We start from the raw sequence: 22,294 nt of genomic DNA on the forward strand, positions 1-22,294 counted from the left end.
GACCTTGAGACTGGCCGCCACATTCTCAGCCTAAAATGGCGACGTTCATCCCGCGATATTTAAATCGAATAAACTACCAAAGATTCAATCTAGGCCTTCATTACATGTCAATCTCGGTTTTGTAATAGAGATTTGGAAAGTATATTAAAGATTTTGTAATAGAGATTTGGAAAGTATATTAAAGATTTTTAGTAAAAGAGTGTAGGACTTTGGTAACTCGTTAAGGGAAACCATACAAATCAATATATTACATTAATTTTTAAAATTTTATTTTTATTTATTAAATTATGTATTACATGTGTGACAAAATAGATATTTTTCGATTTTTTTTCCTTTGGTTTGTTTTAAATTACGGTTTGTACTTCTCATTGTAAAAAAAATACAAATTCGTATAAATAATTTTATTAAATATTTCAACGGAAATTCTGCACATATTTTGAATGGTACTGTTATATGTATCATATCTTCGTATAATTTTTGTCCTATATTTATTAGGGCATACTTTTCAAAATGTGATATAAAATGTTTGTGCAATGTTAATATATAATCATAAAATTTTTCGCTTGGTACTATTAGAGTGCCACAAATTGTACTTTTATCATAAGCTTTTTCTGAGATAAATATTGTTTTATTGGATGCTAGTGGATTTTGTACAGTAATTGCATCGCAAACAGAACAATTATGAACTTTTAACTTTTTTATAATATAACCGCACAAATATTGTAATGAATTTTCTGTTAGAAAGTCATAATTACGATAATCCGTATCCAATATTTTTATTGAATGAAATGCTGATTCTGTCTGCAAAGTTGTTTGATTGCTTTCGTATATATTCGTAGTATCAGAATTCATCAAAGCTAAAAATTTTGAGAAATCATCAGCATAATTTGCCTTTTCGGACACTATTAAAAATTTTAATGAAAATGTCTTTTTAAAACCATTTATAAATTGTTGTGGTGTAGGGTTGTATGAATTGCCACCTCGTTTTCTTATAGTCCCAAAACAATTTTCCAAGCAATCTTGATTAATTCGCCTGGTCAATATGTATTGAAATCCAATAATTTTTAGGAATTCCCATAATTGAAGCAATGCATTTATAGTTAGTTGTAAATTTGACACAAACTTTACCTGTTTAGTTTTATCTTTTTTATCAAATGTAATAATTTTTAAATCCTTTATATGATCTAACATTTTATGTAAAAAATCTATTTGATATTGTTCTCCTTTAAATGGTTTGTTAAATTGTTTTTCGTTAGAAAATTTCGATGAATTAAAGATATCAAAAAGTTTATCAAAATCAGAAATAAAATTGACAGTTCCTATGGCATCTTTTTCAAGCGCTGTAAACGAAATATAAGTCTTCAAAGAAGCAGCAACTGTAGCACTAAATACCTGAGTAGCAAATTTAACTCGCATTTTCTGCCAATTATTAGGATATATATGTTCGTTACTTAGTTTAGGAGCTAATCTTAAACTCCTTATCTTGTCTTGTTCAAAAAAATCTCGTATATGTTGCCATGAAACATACTGGTTATTGTATATAAAATTGTGAGTTATTAAATTATTTCTCACAACTTTTATTAAATGAGGCATATCGAAAAAATAAAAAATTTGCATATTATTTACTGTAAAATAAGGTTTTTCTATGGTTATACCATACAATGTAATTAACTGACGAAAATTTGATCCTTGATCAGTAACAATAGCTACAGTTTGTATATCTATTTCATTTAACTTTTGTATGGTACAGTCGATTAAATTTTTTACGTCTATAGCAGGGCAAGTAGAATGAGTTAAAAAAAAACCTAAAGATTGTTTCCAATTTGCTTTAAGACCTTTTGCCATAATAACTAGAGCATTTTGTGCTACATCTAACGATTTATTGCTGCCTGGGTCATGAAAGCCTATAATTTTATCCTTTTTTATACTATAAAACAAACTGGATTTTATTGACATTTCGTCAAGGCATAAAATACACATTTTATCCATTTTTTCCATGTTCTTTGTCCTAATCTTAACTGCATTAAAGATTGTATCATTAAGCCCAGGCTCTTCTGGCCATTTTTCAACAAATCTTTGCAAACATCTAATGAATGGTAAATTGAAAGTTTTTCTCAGAAATCTGTATGCATTTGGCGAAATAAAGAAAAGTGATAATGCATATCTTTTAAATTCTTCTGTATATCTATTTCCTTTTTTAGATTTCTTATTTAGCGTAATTTGTTCAGTTATAAAAAATCTTAAATGTTTGGGTACAAATTTATTACAAAGTTTTAAAAAATATATTTCTGTGATATTACTTAACTTATTCCTTCTCATTAATTTTGTTTTTAGTATTGCATTTACTCTTTGTAATTTTTTTAATTTCGTTCGTAATTTTTCTTTACGCGAACTATTTGCAGATAATATATTTGATGTTTGAGTTAATTTTGGAGATTTTTCTATTGGTGGGCTAAACTGATTATCTGGAATACGAATTACTAATGGTGTTGACTTTTTTCTCTTGAAATTCCTTGATTCTTCAATTGTATCTTCTTCTGGTTTTTCTAAGCAACTATAGTTAATGTCCATAGATTGATTTTTGGATTGATTTTTTGAATTATTTGTGATTAGTGTGTTTGTCTGTATTGTCTCTGTATGGGTCTCTATACGGAAATCACTTGTCCTATAAGCAGTTTAAAAAATATTTTTTTAGATGTAAATATATTTTTAAGACAGAATTATTTTAAAAATATTTTTAACTTTAATGATTTAAAATTCACTGTTTTTTATATAAAATTATCTTATTGCAATATTTTAAAAATCTGCTTACTTTGCATTGCCGAAAACTGATGGTACAGCATGTACATGTAATCTATTTTGTAAATTATTCAGAAACATGTTTGTTTGAAAGTGTGCTGCGCATAGTTTATAGTTTTTATATAAAACAGTACTGTCTTTATTAATTAGATCTTGCCTATTTATTGCATTTATCCATTGTCTGCATCTATAAATAATTTTAAATAAATAACATAAGCAATATATATTCTTTAAATCTGAATCAGTAAAATTTACACTAATTTACAGTGATATATTTATAACTGTAATCAAGTATCTATCTGTATTTATTCACTGTCTTTCAGTGATTCCAATTATGATGAGGCTCTTATTGTCCAAAATTACTATCACCGAAAAACAGTACATATATCATTGGCTAATTGATGTAGTTATGACAATGAAATCAAACTATTGTCATTCTGCGAATAATACTGAAAACTAATTCTGATGTAAAGAATAATATATAAAGTATATTTAGTTTTTGTTGTTTTTGTAATATAAAAAGATATTTAACCCTCCGCAGATATCGTAGATCTTTCAAAGCAATTTTTCGATCTTGAATTATTCGGACACATGCAGTGAATAACATTTTGGTTCACATAATAATAAAATCGTATTTCTAAATAATATTGAAAAAGTCTATCATAATTATTTCTGATGATTTTGAGCTCAAAGTCTTTGAAAAACATAATGTTTCCTCAGCGATTTACAATGCGGTATCTGCGAAAAATTAAGTTAATTACCGTTCTGGTTCTTTTGGAAATCGAAAAAAACTGTAGGAACAATTCCAAGAATTGTTCGAGCAATTTGTAACAGCACAATATGCCCTCGCACTCATTTTACTCGCACAATTATCAAATTCTACACCTGCCCGTAAATTCTGTCAGATAACTTTTACTAGTTGTAATCAGCTGTAATTTGAGGGTTAGGTTACTGTGTGTTTCGGCTAGGAAGATGGCGGCTACGGTCATACGCATTGAAAATTGAATTGCATGGCAAGTGTCGCTACTATTATATCTATACTATGCCCGACACTGCGCTGCCGTGACGTCACGGCTAGATAAGGGCGGCCGCTGATAGGCCGCGCTCGCAAGGATATCGCGCACCCTGTGGGAGGGGTAGCGCTCATCGATCGCGCATCGAGCGCGATCCTCTCGGCTTTTGTGTGCGACCCGGCGTTCAGCGTACAAGTCGCGTTAAAGAGCGAGCGAGTGTGAGCTATCGGTCTGGGTTATTGTCGGTGGCTATCGGAAGGACCGATATCGGCGAGAGTGTCCGGCCTGGCGAGCGCGTCCACTGGAGGATCCCAGAGGACCCGAGGGACCAGGTGGAGGACCGGAGTCGGCGTCGAGGTGACCCTTTAACAATCGTGTAAAGCCACGGGCTGTCGGTGTCGACCGGCTCGCGCTCTGAGGTGGAGCCATTAGGTTCGTGTGCGAGTGCGTCCGCCGCGTGGCGATTGAACGCACCTTGCTTCTTAGTGTTTGGCTGGCTCTCCACCTCAAGCCCGAGACCTCGTCGAGGCACCCAGCTGTCGGCTGCCGCGTGTGTTCGAGCCGTCCCGCCGTGGAAGCTCGCGAACGACCGGCTTCCCGGGAAGCCGCAAAGCCCTCGCGCACGTGCGTGAGTCGTGTTATGGCCGTAATCATACGGCCGTCCGAGATATCGGTGACTTGGTGTATCGCGCGTGTTCTACTAATTTTGTATTGCGGTTCAGGCGACTGCGTTGTCGCCGGTGCGAAGCTTTTATTGTACGCACTCTTGTCTCAGAATTACGTGGCTCGCCTTAGCGGAGGCTCTGCTTCGCGTTCTTGCCGCGCCGGTCAGAGCGCGCGTGATTGGCTGCCGCGCTTCGCGCGGGACCAGTCGTCGTGATCGGCGCGTGTAGCGTAATCATGGTCTGAGTGAAAAAATTCCCGCGTCCGACTTGTTAATTTCTTTTTGGTCAACTCCTTATCTCTTTTTCTTTCTTACGTTAACCGCTTTTTTTTTCTTATTTTACTGTATGCTGCCTCTATTATCTGCAATATATGTGATCTCTATCTGTTACATCGGCCCGACTTTATTTAGTTTCTCGCCTACCCGTTGCCACCCGTAAGAGAGCCGCTTCGTCCCTGCTTCCCGCCTCTCTACCGGTTAGAGGAGCTAGCTGGCCGCGTGCGGGCGACGATTTCGCGTTTCCGCATGACGCGTTCTCGCGTGTTGTGAGTCCGTGTAGAGTTGAAAAGTGAACCCGGAGACGCGATCGGTATTATCGCGTCTGGCGACCAATCTCGCGATTTGATGCAAGCGTTTGGTGTTTCTCGGTTCGTTCGTCGCTTCCGCGCGTGTTTCGCGAGTTATTCCGTTGTTTGATCGCGTATTTCGCTGTTGCTCTTCGGCGTTAGGAAAATACGTGACAATATATATATACATATATCGTTGTGCTGCGTCGACAATGTGCTACACTTTTATTATGTAGGACTGAAAAAAAACAGGAAGTGATCCTCGCGCACAGATGCAACAAATTTTGAATTACTAAATGTCAAATGTCGCATAATTAAATAAAAGTGTATAGTAAAAGAAACAAAACGGCGCCATAACTGTTTCTCTACAGAGAGGAATGTAGGAAAATAGTCAATTGTTTAGGAGTTTATTGCTGTATTTCGATAATTTTGTCCACCATTTTATATCCGCCATTTTGAATTTTGAATTTTTGACATCAAATTCGAAATCAGCGATCCCGTAAACCCTTCTATATCAGTTTTACCCAAATCCATCAACATTTTGAATTTTAGCCACTTTTTGAGGTCTCTTAGCACATTGTGACATTTAAGACAAATTTTAAACTACTAAATGTCAAATACCGCCTAATTGCTGCCGAATTAAATAAAAGTGTATAGTAAAAGAAACAAAATGGCGCCATAAGGGTTTCGCTAGAGAAGGGAATGTAGGAGAATATTCAATTGATAGAGAGTGTATAGCCGTAAATTGTGAAAATTTCACATTTTGCGTCTTTCCCTACTACACTATGTATTACTTTAAATTGATTATTGATTATTTTGTAAACGTCAACATCCCAGGAGATGAAATTAACGGATGGACATTTTTATATTATCAGCATATTTCAAAATATGCGATATATTTTCATCAATTGCGCGTTTATATTGTTTTAGACGATTTTGCAATTTCAAGGACCTACCAAAAAGAAAATACTTTATATATGTTTATAAAAATTATATTCTAAATACTTTCAATAATGTACAAAACAATAGTATAATTCTTTCAATCAATTTCAAAATATGAATTTTGGCCACTTTTTGAGGTCTCCTGGCCCACTGTGCGATTGGGCAATTTGGATTTTCGGTTTCCAAACGCGGCGAATAAAGACAATCGGCCGACAAACGATTGCCGATGGTTCCAGGACTAGCGACGCCGATATTGTCTTAGGGCAGTGGTTTACAACCACCTTGCAATTGTAATATCGGTGCCGCATTGTCTGAATGATGTTTATCGTTGGGTAATAACCGCATGCAACCTGGAAATGCTCGAAACAGTCCAACCTTCGCTTTTTCGTTTTTTTTGTATCCCTTTTTTGATACTTTATTATGCCGCGCTGCCCGACCGTCGCCTATTCGTTATGATGCACGTATTGCATCCGTATGTGTGTGCGCGATATGAATTTTGCGTCGTTACATCCTCCCCCCGTTGAGAGGAATTGATCAACCCCTTTGAGGAAAATCGCTTACACATAATGGATCAATCCACGCTATAGCTAAACGCATGCCCTTTTTGTAACGGGGTTTGTATTTATATGTATAGTATCGGGCAATATGTCGTATCTCTATTGCTAATATCGCTTATATTATTATTATTATTATATTATTGGTATATTATTGTATAGCCATTATTGGCTTGACGCACTGATTATGTGAGGACACTCGCTACTGTTCGATCGGCAGGGGGCACAAATGGTTAACCGCTCTTTTTATTTGCCCGACCGGAGTTTTCACAGTTGCCGTCCGCACCACTCCGTCTTCGCCCGGAGTGATCCATTACGATCTTGCCCATTGCCCATCGAGTACATGGCGTACCCTTGTTCTTGATGAGAACAATGGTTCCGACGTCGAGCTTCGGTCCCTTTTTGATCCATTTGTTACGCGTCTGGAGCTCGTTCAAGTATTCAAGACTCCAGCGCGCCCAGAAGTCTTGCCGCACCTTTCTAATGTGCTGCCATGTGGACAATCGGTTGGCGGCAACAGACGACAGGTCGCCCTTTGGGAGAGCCGTCAGAGGTTTACCGATAAAATAATGAGCTGGCGATAGTACCTGCAAGTCGTTCGGATCGGAAGAAAGGAAAGTGATCGGTCGGGAATTTAGAACGCCTTCTATTTCGACGACAAGAGTATTTAATTCTTCAAAAGTAATTAATGAATCTCCTACCACACGCTTAAAGTGATGCTTAAATAGTTTTACGCTAGATTCCCATAGACCCCCGAAATGCGGCGCCGCCGGCGGCATGCCATGTTATGCGATGATTGCTTGCGAATCTGCTCACGCGCTCTCTATGCTCATCAGAATTAATTAAGACGTACAATTCTTTCAGTTGATTATTCGCTCCTATAAACTTAGTCCCCTTATCGAAGTAGACGTGCCGCGGCAGTCCCCCTCTTGCTGCGAACCATCGCAACGCTGCGAGAAATCTGTCCGTTGAGAAGTTGCTCACGATCTCGAGGTGCATCGCTTTCACGGACATGCATATGAAAACGCATACGTACACCTTAACTCGTGTTCGATTGCGGTATTTCTTTTCTTTGATATAGAATGGGCCGCAAAAATCTATTCAGGTATTAGCAAAAGGTATTGCCTCGCATACACGAGCCGCCGGCAGATTCGATTGCCTTAGCATCGAATCGGAAGCATCGAACGCACGCACGCACGATTTTTCGTACTTGATTGCGCCCGTCGACCAACCAGTATTTTTGCCGCAAAATGTACAGCGTTGTTTGAATGCCCGCGTGATGATGCACCTCGTGAGTCTCGTAAATGATACGATTTGTTAACTTGTGTCGGCTAGGAATCAAAATCGGATACTTACGTGAGAATGCCAAATTCGATTTTTGGAGACGCCCTCCCACACGAATCAAGCCGTGGTCGTCCAAAAATGGACTTAAATTCGCAACTTTGCCCTTGCTCACGGAACATCCGTTCTAGAGTTCCTTAATCTCGGAGCAAAATCGATCGGCCTGTACGATTCGCAGTATTCGTGTTTCTGCCTCGTCTATTTCACTCAAACACAACGAACTGGTATGTTTATTGCTGGGTAGAAATCTCAAGCAATATACAATAATCCTGAGTAGTTCCGAATGCGAAGAGTATCTTTCGAAAATTTCAGAGTCGCACTGCCCGGTCAACAAACAAACATTTTTTTTTAATTTGAGTGTCTCGTTTATTTGTACAAGTTTGTTAGGCTAATCGCTTTTGCTTTTCCGTAACCATGTCGGTCCGGAAAACCACGTCCAATTTTTTGAAAATGCATGATGTAGCTGACCTCGTGATATCGCATCGGCGGGGTTGTCCTCTGATCTAACATATCGCCATTTCTTCGGATCCGTAAGCCTTTGTATCTCCGCGAAGCGATTCGCCACGAATGAATTGAGCAAATGAGGCATCGTTCAGCCAGTGCAAAACGACGGTCAAATCGCATCAGAAAAATGTTTTGAAAGGGGTGAAGGGTAATGCGATGCTTACTTCACTATACAATCGGGCCAATTGTAACGCGCCGCAAAGTTTGAGACGAGGTATGGTGATAATCTTTAACGGCGCGACGCGTGATTTAGCGCACAATAATTTAATGACCGTATTGCCGTCCTTTCCCGCCGAGCGTATGTACAGGCACGCGCCGTATGCGACGCCGCTAACGTCACAAAATCCGTGGACTTGAGTGCTTTGATAATTGTCGACCAATAATCTTTGATCGATTGATATTTGATCTATTGTCTCAAGTTATCCAACGAAATCCAGCCATTCAGTGTACACGCTTTGCAGCACGAACTCGTCCCTATCTAATTTGCATTTCCATACATCCTGCATCAATTTTTTAGCATATAATACGACGGGGTCCAACAAGCTCAACGGGTCAAATATCTTTGCTATTTCCGATAATATACTCCGTTTTGTTAAATTTTTCGCGATTTTGATTGGCCGTACGGAATAGCATATTTCATTGTTCCGCGCGCACCACATTACGCCAAGCGTTCTTAAAGAGCGATCCCCGCCGAATGTGAATTTCGTGTGAAGCGCGACCGACCGCGAGATTATTTACACAACGCTCATCATTGGACGCTCATTGTCTGATTGCGAAGCCGCCCTGTGCGAGCAGCGCAATTATTTCCTCTCTAACTGTTCGGACTTCAACGCTATCGGCTCCGGCCGAAAGGTCATTTACGTCCAGATGGGACTTGAGAATTTCGGCTGCCTTAGAATATACTTCGCATTCATTGTCCGCTAATTTATGCAAAATTCGGATCGCAAGAAAGGACGAAGACGAAACGCCGAACGTGAGAGTATTAAATTGCAACGTCTCTATCTCGTCATTTCGTCGCCATAGCAGTCGTTGGTAACGCCGATACACTCGTGCAATCTTATTTGCAAATACATTTTCTCAATATCCGCGGTGATGACATATTTATATGCGCGGAATCTAATTAAATGTGTAAATAATTTGTCCTGTATTAACGAACCTACCATCACTACGTCGTTCAAAGACACGCCGGTACTTGATTTAGCGGACGCGTCAAATACGATTCGCACCTTGGTGGTACTGCTCGTATCCTTGATCACTATTATTGTCTTTCGTCCTCCTCCTCCTCGTCCTCCCCGAAGATGTCGAGCATCTTGCTTCTTACAAGATTAAACATATTGTCTCTTAGCCCGTTTTCAGGAAGAATATCCCTAAGGTATCGCAACATAGCATAATTTTCTCGAATTTCTCCAAGCAGTTCCTCTTCTTCCTCCTCCTCCTGTTCTTGTTGTACCTCTTCTCTCTCTTCCTTATCCTCTTTCTTATCCTTTTCCTTCTGTTTCTCCTCCTGCCTCTCCCTCTGTTCCTCTTCTTCCTCCTCCTGTTCTTGTTGTACCTTTTCTGTTTCTTCCTTATGATACATCGTACGATTCGTCTTCGATGTAATTCGATACCTTTGCGATTAGCCGCCGTCAAAATACACGGCAAGGCCATGCCTGTGAGCTGCATCGGCAAATATAATTTGAATAAAGAAAATTCTATAACTCTCAAACGGTAGGCTAGAAAATTACGAGACTTGAAAAGTTATACGTATTGAAATACTGCCTTCCAATTAGATCCAGGAAGAATAAAAAATTAGGTAGAAAACATTTATAATATAATAATATAGTAGTAAGCACATGTGTATATTACAATAGAACAGCGAGCATTCAGTCAAGGCGTACCCTTCGATGTAATTCGATACCTTTGTGATGAGCCGCCGTCAAAATGCACGGCAAGACCATGCTTGAGAGCTGCATCAGCAAATATAATTCTAATAAAGAATATTCTATATCTCTCGAACGTTTTTTATTTTCTCTGTCCGCCGATTTCGCGCGCTGGCGCGGGCGGTAGCGGTCGCGGGCGGCAGCGGTCGCGGGCGGCGGGCGCGGGCGTGGGCGATGGCGGCGGCGGACGGAAGCGGCGGGCGGCGGCGGCGGGCCCCGCGAAAATTGCACGCGGGCGGCAGCGCCGCGGAGAACCGCCGCGAAATACGCCGCGGAAAACGCCGCGAAATACGCCGCGGAAAATACGCGCCGCGGTATTTTAAAAATACACGCCGGTTCAAAGCCATGGGATTCCTCTCTCTCCCCAACATCATGCTCGGCGGTTACATACCGCTCGGGTAACCCCCACCTGTCAATCAATCCCACCTTTAGATCAGTGGGTGATACCACCCACTGCATCTTGAGGATCACCACCCACTCCCTGTATCACTCCCCACTCCCGGGTAGGACCGCGGGCTGACTCCCACGCGCGGGTCAGTTCAGCGGGCTGACCCCCACCTCCCAAGTTAGGTCTCACGGGTCACCACCCACCTCCCATGTCAGACCTCGCGGATCATCACCCACTCCGCGGTACGTACCACAGGTATCCACCGCGTCTACATTCCCCCCTCGCCCCTCACCACCCCTCATTGCTCCATGGCTTTGAACCGGCCTAGCCTTACTACTTGCGCCTCGCATCCGACTTCCGTTCTCGTGCTCGACCTATCTGTCGCGACTTCTTTGATCGCCCAAAATTTATCTAACTGATTTTCCAATTTTGTCATACCGCATATTTCTAATCTTGATTGTACCCTATGATCAGAAAGTACCGGGAATTTTTAAATAAAACAAAATAGAGTTAAATTTCAGGCAAATTTATTTTATCTCCTTCAAAATATGATCCATCTGAAGCAACACACATGTGCCAACGCTTGACTCAGTCCTCCATGCATCCCTGGTAGGCCGACGAAGGGATGGCCTTTAGTTCCCTCGTCGCATTCTCTTTGATCTCCTCGATCGACTGAAATCTCTTTCCACGAAGTGGCAACTTCAACTTGGGGAACAAAAAAAAGTCGCACGGGGCCATATCAGGTGAATACGGTGCTTGCTTGATGGTATTTACTTGATGTTTGGTCAAATAATTCATTGGTGTTTTTGCAAGAAATTCAGATCCTTCGGAACGAGCCTGGCTGCCACGCGTCTCATACCCAAAACATCAACCACAATATGCTGTGCCGTTCCATATGCAATGCCAAGTTCACTAGACATCTCTCTTAAACTGGTATGACGATTTTCAAGCACCATTTCTTTCACTTTCTTCACGTTTTCATCGGTGTTCGACGTCGATGGACGTCCGGAACGAGGGAAATCTTCCACCACTGTACGACCACTTTTAAAGTCTTTATACCACTCGTATGCTCTTGTTTTTGATAGAGCAGATTCGCAAAATGCTTTTTGCAACATTTTCAGTGCATCGGCACACGAAATTTCGTTCGCAACACAAAATTTCAAACAAACTCTTTGTTCAACAAAATTATTCATGGTAAAATGCGGCAAAATGAAAAAAGTTGACTGATGTAAACAAACGCCAGGCAGACACTAATGATCGGATGGCACTAAAACCTGACAGATGTGCGTCTTAAGGTCGTACCAACATAAGAAAAAAAAATAAACCGCTTCCCGCATGCGCGGTACTTTTAAATAAAAAATTTCCGGTACTTTCTGATCATAGGGTGTATGCACGGTCGTTCCTCCAGCACCCAACCTAGTCGTGTTTTCTGCAGATACAAGTCACGTCCTGCTCGCGACAGATTAATTTGCCCTATGGAAAATAGCGATAATGTGACTCCGGACTCAATTAATAACTCGACGAGGCGCGATATATGAAAATCAGAGTCTGCCAGTCTGATGTTTGCGGGTATGTCAATTGAATTTCGAGAGAAAGTATCGGATAGTATTAAATCCGCGATGGCCGGAATAGTTAGACACGTGAGCTCTCTGTAAAAGCTATCATGCGTTGATTGTATCGCGATGCGCACTACATCCTTCGAAACGGTATTCATTGCATTAATTGCGTCAATCGGCGACAAATATACTTTCATGGGTAGGTTCAAACGTCGCATAACGCGCTCTGTTATGAAGTTAACCGTCGCGCACGTATCCAGTAAGGCACGGCATTTAATAGGCTCACGTTCACCGCCGTGGATGTACACCATCGCGCTCGTCATTAATTGCGGTGCCATCGCGTGCAATATCGACGCAAGGCTTATCACCTTTTTTGCGATAGGATCGGCTAGTCACGCGGACTGGTCGGTATCGGTCTTAGATTCGGATTTGCTCGCGTATCCCTCGAGATGAAGAAGCGTGTTGTGACGTTTTTGGCAGATAGAGCAGCCTGAGAATTTGCAAGGACGATCACGATGAGAACGCATGCAATTATAACAAAGCTTTGCATTTTTTATGGTCTCAATGCGCTTAGGTGTCGGTAATTGCTTAAACTTTTTGCATAAGAATAGCGGATGCCGCTTTGCTTTGCACACAATGCAGCTTTTTTCTTTGTGTCCGATATTTGACACAAAAGCCTTGTTTTCCGTTTCCTTTTTGCGGGAAGCTCGCCCTTGCACTTCTCCGTTTCCTTTGCCCTTTCACGCATCGACACGCACACCGCAGTTTTGTATAAGAAATCGTACATCTGTTCGAGCCCTGGGCATTTGCCCATTTCGAGAGTCGCTTCCCACTTTTCTAATGTCGTTTTCGGTAATTTATTTCTTAAGACGTGGACGACTACTTCGGGCGTGATGGAGATTTCTAGCGCGCTTAATGCCGCGACGTGTTGCTGCGCGTCGTCCGCGAGCTTTGATAATCCGCTCGTAGTTTCTTTGTCTAATGCGGGCAAGTTTAAGATTGAGGAAATATGACGATCTACCAAAATGCGTTTTACCTCGTAGGAACGCTCAAGCAAATTCCACCTTGGAATAATTAATCTTATCCACCGCGAAGATATTTATTTTATTAGCGGCGTCACCGGTCAACGCCGATTTCAGGCAATGTAATTTATCGACGTCCGACAAATCCGCTTGCGAACCGATCATGTTTTGAAACGCATTTTTAAAGGATAGGCAGCCTTCGAATCGGCTGTCAAACGTCGGCAGAGAGGCTTCAGGCAATTTGATGCGTCTCTTTTTTATCATGTTTACATCGTCATTCGACCGTGCCTCGTCATGCGACACGCTGGAGCCCGCGCTTGAAGTGCTCGCAGCACTTAAAATGTCCTCGATTTTACTCGCGAGAGCATAGAAGCGTTCTTGAAGATTTTCGAATTCTTCTACATGCGCGTCGCTTGAATCTAACATCGCGAGTTCTTCATTATATCCCTCGTATGCATGGTACAATTCGGTTAAACGCGCGCTCCGCAATCTTAACGCGGTGCCGCCAATCTGTCGACGAGATTACTCAAATTAGTGATCTAAGATTTCAAGTACGTTCTTTTATGGACGAGGAGTTTAACTCGGTCTGTCATCGTTATGGTATGGGAATAGATTTGAAACCGAACGACTTACTTTGACTCGGCTCTGTGTGTGATCGTCATCTGTCGTGTCACTGATCCCTTTCTTGTCGAAGCGTGTCAGGCTATCGCCACCGGCCGGTCCTTGGGTATAGCTCCGACGATCCTTTTCTAGTCGAAGCGTGCCAGGCTGCCGCTACCGGCTCTTCCTCGTCGCGAAGTCCCGACCTCACAGGAGGCACCAATAAATGTTCAGTGGGAAAAACTTAATCTTTGTCACTGCGTTTTCGTTTGTTTATTCACTTTAATAATTGTCACTTACAGTATATATTCTTTGCATTACGCTATCGCGTTACACTATTGCGTTACAACGGTCGTGTGGGCCGAGTATTCTCGCCGAATGAGAGGCGACGACGCCGTGCAACAATTGCCCTTTAGTTATCGGCTCAGGAGCATATTTTGCCCTTCAGGAGCATATTTTGCCCTGAGTTTGTATCAGAGATACGACTTCGCGGATATCGAATAGGCAAACTTGCGTATGCTTGTGTTGCGGCTCGCGGAGGCGCGGCAGGAAGAGCGAATACTTGAACGTCGTTACCGCGATGAAGTCGGAAAAAGATGCCGGAGAGCCTTCCGGACCCTTATTTATTAATTTAAGAATTGCCACGTTCTCACCCTGCTTGGTTCTGATTTCCGAAATCTTTGCCCCGATTGGGCGATTCGGATTTTCGGTTTCCAAGCGCAGCGAATAAAGACAATCGGCTGACAAACGATTGCCGACGGTCCCAGGACTAGCGACGCCGATATTGTCTTAGGGCAGTTGTTTACAACCATTTTGCAATTGTAATATCGGCGCCGCAGCGTCCGAATGATGTTTATCGTTGGGTAATAACCGCGTGCCACCCGGAAATGCTCGAGACCGTCCAAGCTTTGCTTTTTCGTTGTTTTTGTATCTCTTTTTTGATGCTTTATTATGTCGCGCCGTCCGACCGTTGCCTATTTATTATGATGCACGTATTGCATCCGCATGTGTGTGCGCGATATGAATTTCGCGTCGTTACACTAGTGTTTCAGCTCTTTGGAGGCGTTTTATAGTTTAGTACCGAGAGCCAATCTCATTTCCGTTTCTTTGTTACGATGCTTTTGTCACTACCAAAACATCTTTTCATGTAACTATTAAACTCTTTCTTAAATAAGTATCTAGTACTTTGTTCTATTTAACTCCGAGTGCGATTATTTCACCAAACCCGGTAATCCGACGAGCTCATCCGTAACCGTGTCCTAGTTCTCCCGACACCGCCCGAAAAGCACCAGCGTTACATACGAGGTGTGATCAAAAAGTAAGGTGACTTTTCATTTTTATAAAAAAATATTCATTTATTCATCCAAAATTATGTTATCCCCTTCAAAATAATCCCCCTCTAATACAATGCATTTGTGCCAGCGCTTTTTCCAGTCGTAAAAACATTTCTGAAATGCACTTTTGGGTATTGCCTTGAGCTCCTCCAGCGATGCAGCCTTAATCTCCTCAATCGTCGCAAATCTTCGTCCTTTCATAGGCCTTTTCAATTTTGGGAAGAGGAAAATGTTTCGTCACCAGTTATAACCCTTTTGAGCAGATCAGGATCATCATTGACGTCGTTCAACATGTCTTGGGCGATGTTCATGCGACGCTGCTTCTGATCAAAATTAAGCAGTTTTGGAACGAATTCCGCTGACACACGTGTCATACCCAAAACATCCGTTAAAATTGATTGGCATGAGCCAAACGATATGTTAAGATCATCAGCTATTTCTCTAATCGTGATTCGACGATTTTTCAACACAATTTCTTTCACTTCCTGAACATTTTCGTCGGTTTTTGACGTGCTGGGGCGTCCAGAGCGAGGTTCATCGTTAACATTTTCTGGGCCCTCTTGGAATAACTTATACCATTTATAAACATTTTTTTTGCTCAAAGTTGACTCACCGGACGCTACTGTCAACATTTCAAGAGTTTTTGAACACTTAATACCATTTTTTACACAAAAATTAATACAAACTCTCTGCTCCATTATTTTCAACAGCAAAAAATCGCCGAGCACGCAAACACGAGTCTAACCTTTATGCCTCTCACATAAAAACAACACATGCTATATAGTCAAATCTATGAACATATGATCGTGATGAGTGTACCAACACAAAAAAAAAAATTTTGAAATTAGAGTGTACAGAGCGCGCGAAATTCAAAAAGTCACCTTACTTTTTGATCACACCTTGTATTACTCGCAATACTAAACTGTATTTTGTATGTTTGAAACAAGAATTCACAAATGTAACGAGAATGTGAACATGTGAACAGTGCTTTATCTGGATATGAGTTTTAATTTTGATACGTGAGTAATACGAATATTGTGTTTAAAAATATATCCACACACATCGTTAACGCAGAATCAATTAATTTCGGAATTTTATTGACATAAATAACGACAAATATGGGATCTAGTTTCTCCTATGTAATGACAGAAATCAGAACTAGACCCAATAAATGCCGTCACGTCGATAAAAATTCCGAAATTCATTAATTCTGCGTTAACGATATATGTGGATATATAGTTTTAAATTTTTTAAACATAATTTTCGTATTACTCACATGCCTGTCGAGATTGAAACATATCCAGATAGTACGATGTATAATACGTTTACTTTTTCATTACATGCGTAAATCCTTGTTTTCAAGGGTATAATTTTGGCAACCTTATTCTATATTCAATTAAACAAAACATATCCGGCATATCGTTTTCTACGAATACACTTTAATTGACCACACACTTACATTTAAATTCTTTAATGAAAATAGTCTTTTTATACAGAGCGTATAAAAGTTCGATATGTGCGAGAAAACCGAATCTATTTGTCTTAATTTCTTTTTTGCTATATTGTGTTATTTTATATTCGTAGCCTTCTATTCATGACACATTTATGTACCCTTATAAGATAATTGAAAATTGACTTTTTTCTGGTATCATAAACAGCAATTAGTACAATATGAAAACAGTATTAAATCAAAAAAATATTTTTACGTGTTAAAAAAGGTAAATTAAAATATTGCAGACAGTAGAAGTACAGAATCCGCGTAAAGTTGGAGCAGATATTACAAATTATTCCAATTTTTTCAGTTGTATATACTTTTAGAGTATTTAGTCTAACAAAAGTAGTAAAAGATTAAATTTTATTTCAATGTCATCATTTCAAAAAATATTCATTGCAGAAATAAATCGAGTGATTGATAGCATTTAAAATTAGGCAAAAATTTTTTTTGTTACTTTCGCTATAATTTATTACTTATATGAAACTGACGGAAACTGATGGAAATTATATTTCTTATTTATTTCTTATTAGTTGAATTGCATTACACACATCAGGAGAAATGTGGGCCTATCTTGTCCTTTTTGCCGTCATTTTGGCTATATTACACGCATTATATAAAAAAAATTACTTCAGAATCATCAAATTTATTTTCACTCTCGATGGGCCAAAAACGGTGCCCATTCTTGGCAACGCAAACTTCGTTATTAAAGGAAATCGTGAGTTATACAATAATTGCAATTGTTATAAATATTGTTAATTAATTATCATGTCCATGGCAAAAATAGTATGTTTATTAAAAATTTATTGAAGTGTTTATGAGAAATTTAAAAATAGAATTGTTTATAAGATGTTCGATAGACAACTATTTTATAAACATTTAAAAAGTGGAGTCTCTAATCCGTAATAATATATTATATGTATGTGCGTGCGTGCGTGCGTGCGTGCGTGCGTGCGTGCGTGCGTGCGTGCGTGCGTGCGTGCGTGCGTGCGTGCGTGCGTGCGTGCGTGCGTGCGTGCGTGCGTGTGAGTACCCACCAGTAAATCTTGTTTGGCAGATATTTCTGTTCCTTCTGTTAACTAATAACATTAATCAATAATTTACTACAGTGCCTTCTACAATTTCAATTAATTTTCCCATTTCCCTCTCAACAAATTCAATAATGATGGATCGATAAATCCCACGCGTAAAATCGTATTGAATGTTTCCTACGATTCTATAATTGTTGTCTGAGGATTCTCCTTTCCCTTCATTTTTCCTTCCTTTAAACCCGTCACAGTGGCCTTCAACGTATGTAGTAATAAGAAGAAAAAAAATGAGAAAAAATATATATTCATACTACTGTGTCCAAAAAGTAAGGTGACATTGCATTTATTTCGAAAATTCTTTATTTATTCTTGCAAATCAATTTCGTCCCCTTCAAAGTAATCCCCCCTGATATAATACACTTATTCCAACGGATTTTCCAATCTTCGAAACAGTTGTAATAATCGATTTCAGGAATGGCCTTTAGCTCCTTCTTCGCAGCGGCTTGAATCTCTTCTATCGACTCGAAACGGTGTCCCCATAGCCAGAAGTCGCATGGAGCCAAATCAGGTGAATACGGTGGTGTGGAACGATATTAGTCGAGTTTTTGGTTAAAAAATCACGAATCACCGTTTCGAGTCGATAGAAAAGATTCAAGCCGCTGCGAAGAAGGAGCTAAAGGCCATTCCTGAAATCGATTATTACAACTGTTTCGAAGATTGGAAAATCCGTTGGAATAAGTGTATTATATCAGGGGGATTACTTTGAAGGGGACGAAATTGATTTGCAAGAATAAATAAAGAATTTTCGAAATAAATGCAATGTCACCTTACTTTTTGGACACAGTAGTAAACCTACTGGTAGAGTAGGGACAAGAGAGAGGGAGAGAGAGAAAGAAGTATAAAAAAAAATGGAGATATTTGTCTGCGAGCTGCCACGTTAATTGGCAGATTGATATTAGCAATTAAAAATTTTCTTTGAATTGGGCAACAGTAATTACGCCCTCCTTTTTCGCTGTTAAACTCTCGCGTCAGGAAACTCAACAAGGAGACATCCGTCGGCCTCCTGTTAAATTTCGTTGAAAAAGAAAACAACAAAAGACACATCTCCTACTCCGCACTTGACAATCTCATAAACAATTTCATGTTTAAATTTCCACCTCATAAATATATCAATAAAATTTCAAAACTCTAATTAAACACTTAAACAAACATCTTATAAACATATTATTTTTGCAAGAGATTATAAACATTCTATCGGTCTGTAAATAAAATGGTTTCCATCTTATTGAAAGTAATAAATTATTTGTAACGTAATGTAACATATATAAAAAAACTTTGATTTCCTAGTATTGGAAAGAATAGCAGACGAGCATCAGAATTATGGTCGCATTATTCGCCTTTGGCTGACCTTTGTGCCACACGTTGTGCTTATCGAGCCGGAGGATATCAAAATACTATTGCAAAACGAGAAACACATAGCAAAGGCATCTTTTTACAAGCTGGTCGACGATTTTCTGGGCAAGGGTCTCATTACTCAAGATGTCGATAAATGGACGGTACATCGGAAAATCTTACAATTGGCCTTCAAGCCCCATATGTTACAAAAATTTATTGAAACGTTTGGCGAGTGCGCCGATCGCCTAGTCGACAAGTTGCTCGAAAAAGATGGGGAAGATATAAACATCACTACATTTGTTAACAACTCGGTCTACGATATAGTGAAAGGTACGTGATAAACGTAAAAATGAAGATAAATACATCACGTAATAAAAGTGTAAAACGTACTATATTAATAGTACGTCGCGCCATAACGTTTGCTCGTAGAATCATCTAACACAATAATATTTCAGAAACGATTTTGGGCATCCCGGCAAGCCAAACATACAATGACGGAGAGGATAAATTTAGAAAGTAAGTTTTCTGTGATAATGTGTTTTTTTTTTAGAAAACTGCTCAACAAACACAAAGTTACATGTAATACAAATGTTAGTTGTAATTTTCCATTCAACAATGTAATTGTTATATAACGAGTTATATAACAGTACATTGTTGAGTGGAAAATTACAACCGACATTTATATTACATGTAACTTAGTGTTTACTGGGTATTACTACAGTAAATACTTACAAGTGTCTTAAAAACAGGAACCAGTTTATGATAACGTATAGATATGCGCGTCCATGGTTGTTAATCAACTGGATTTACCGATTGACAGCAGCTAGCAGATCAGAGAAACAACACCATAATGAATTAATAGACTTTTGTTCTAAAAAAATGGAGGAAATGCACAGATCTTCACAAAAAAACAATTTCTTCAATGACCCAAGAACTGGAAAAACATCTTTGCTTGAGTTCATGATTGACTACATGATCAACATGAACGACCCGCCAATCACTAAACAAGAAGCTATCGAAGAATGTTGCACCTTTATGTTGGCCGGCCAGGAATCAGTCGCCACAGCCACTGCAATTACTCTTTTTTATTTGGCAAGAAATCTGAAATGGCAAAAAAAATGTATCGAAGAATTAAATGAGATCTTTGGTGAAGACAGAAGATTACCAACTATAGAAGATCTGACCAAGATGAAAAATTTAAAAATGTTCATTAAGGAGTCTTTAAGATTATATCCTACCGTACCTTTGTTTGCGAGGACACTCGGGGAGGATATGACAGTAGGTAAGATTTAAAGAAGAAAATTTTGCACAATAATTACTTTATTTTATTTGCATTTTTAAAAATTTTTAATTATTATCATTTTGTTATTTAATATCTTTATATTATACAGGAGAACATGTAATACCGGCCGGTTGCAATGTAATTATAATGCCATATTGTACGCATCGATTACCTCATCATTTTCCTGATCCTCACGATTTCAAACCAGAGCGATTTAGCCTTGAAAACTCCAAAGAAAGGCATCCATTTGCCTACATACCATTCAGCGCTGGACGTCGCAACTGTATTGGTGAGAAAAACAAATATTCAATAGAATATAAAATACATGTGAGAAATGTATTGTTCCTTTTTTGTATCTTTTTTAGGATACAAATTTGCCATGCTCCAAATGCAATCGACCATCAGCGCTATTCTAAGGAAGAGTCAATTAGAACCGGTTCTTGGCAAGGAAAACTTTTTAGCTAAATATCGCGTAACGATTAGAGCACATGGCGGACTTTGGATGAGAATAAAAGCGAATGATAAATACAAACCAAAGCAATCCTACACATCAGGGACAGACTTTTGATTTTTCTGAGTGTGGAGTACCTCATTAAAGCGAAGGGGGGGGGAGGTGGGAGTGTAGTTAGTTTCAATAACATCGCTTTTGTTATAGGGTGTCAGATGAAGTTCTCCCATGAGTCACGTGGGTTGATAGAGCAAATTAAATTGAGCAAAAAAGTTCTGTAGTATTTTTCAATATTCGCAATAATTACCGAGATAAAAATTACTGAAGTCGGCGAAAGAGCACGTACTTTCCCTACCCACCGCACGCAGGGACCACTCGTCGAAACTACGCGTTTATTCGCCAATTTTATTAATTTTTATCTCGGGAAACTATTGCGAATATTGAAAAATGGTACAGGATCGTTCTGTTCAGTTTGCTTTATCAACCCCTGAGACCACAGGCGAACTTCATCGCACACCCTGTATATTGTAACGTCCAGCACAACCCCGCTTCCCCTTTCTTTTTTTTTATTACGTAAATCGCAACCGCATCTATATTATTTGTTAGTCAATAAGTTTATTAATTAACAATTGCATTTAACGCGTGAGGAAGCAAGCAGCGAGTACCATTGTCGGATATCTTTGTTTAACCTAAATCAAAACTTTCTAAACCTTTGTAGAATACTTTTAAGCGTCCAATTTTCAAACGTTAAACGTAACAAAGAAAAGATGTCACTCCTGTTAATCTCTGCTCACTGCAAGTCGCGACAGTCACGATAAAAGTTCTAAGAATCACGCCTCTGGCGATCGGACGTCCGTGAGAAACTATGGCTCGCCGTTTGGCTTCACACGCATATTATACCCAGGTAGCAAAAGGAGAACGTACAACTTATATGTGAATAATGTTTGACAATTCTTCACGCATAGTAAATTAAATAAAGAAGCTACCTGTTTCTTCGCTACATTATTGTTCTACAAAATTATCTCAATTCTTGCACGATGAGTTGATCAATAATTTTCTGCCAAAAGCATTCTACATGTATCCTACTGTGTATAACTTTTCGAAGTTTCTATGTTCTTACTTCAGTTAGAAGTATACTAATCCAATAGTGTTTGTATATTATTCGTAACATTTGGAGAGCACTAAAAATTGGCTACAACTTAACTAATATAAAGTAACAGTATTGAAATGATGTAGCACTGTCATAGTGACTACTTGTTGATGGCATCTACCTGATTACAGTAGGATTATATTTAATTTCATGCATACGTGTTTTACGGAAATATAAGATTTCATTATAATATCATGCTACTGTTGTAGTTCAACGGTGAAACATTTTAATTACTATATTACTGATGGAATATATCCAATTATTATAGATCTATGCGCATTTATACGTAATGTA

At 39.3% G+C, this 22,294-nt stretch overlaps 1 protein-coding gene across 1 annotated transcript; it reads left to right on the top strand.

The window, feature by feature from the left end:
- The first annotated feature begins 3,905 nt into the window (after positions 1–3,905).
- Positions 3,906–20,984, top strand: LOC120358499 (probable cytochrome P450 4aa1). Its single transcript, XM_039452919.1, has 7 exons — positions 3,906–4,169; positions 17,231–17,415; positions 19,073–19,450; positions 19,576–19,636; positions 19,870–20,402; positions 20,512–20,691; positions 20,768–20,984. The coding sequence occupies exons 2-7, from the start codon at positions 17,259–17,261 to the stop codon at positions 20,968–20,970; spliced, it is 1,512 nt and encodes a 503-aa protein (XP_039308853.1). The 5' UTR covers positions 3,906–4,169; positions 17,231–17,258; the 3' UTR covers positions 20,971–20,984.
- Positions 20,985–22,294: the final 1,310 nt, after the last annotated feature.

This window comes from Solenopsis invicta, chromosome 8, assembly GCF_016802725.1.
Source record: "Solenopsis invicta isolate M01_SB chromosome 8, UNIL_Sinv_3.0, whole genome shotgun sequence".
In the NCBI taxonomy this organism is placed as follows: Eukaryota; Metazoa; Arthropoda; class Insecta; order Hymenoptera; family Formicidae; genus Solenopsis; species Solenopsis invicta.

Excerpts from the sequence above, each read along its gene's own strand:
- LOC120358499 (XM_039452919.1), top strand. The coding sequence starts at position 17,259 with ATGTGGGCCTATCTTGTCCTTTTTGCCGTCATTTTGGCTATATTACAC. Across the intron at positions 19,451-19,575 it reads GGTCTACGATATAGTGAAAG|AAACGATTTTGGGCATCCCG; the intron begins GTACGTGATAAA and ends ATAATATTTCAG. Across the intron at positions 20,403-20,511 it reads CGGGGAGGATATGACAGTAG|GAGAACATGTAATACCGGCC; the intron begins GTAAGATTTAAA and ends TATATTATACAG.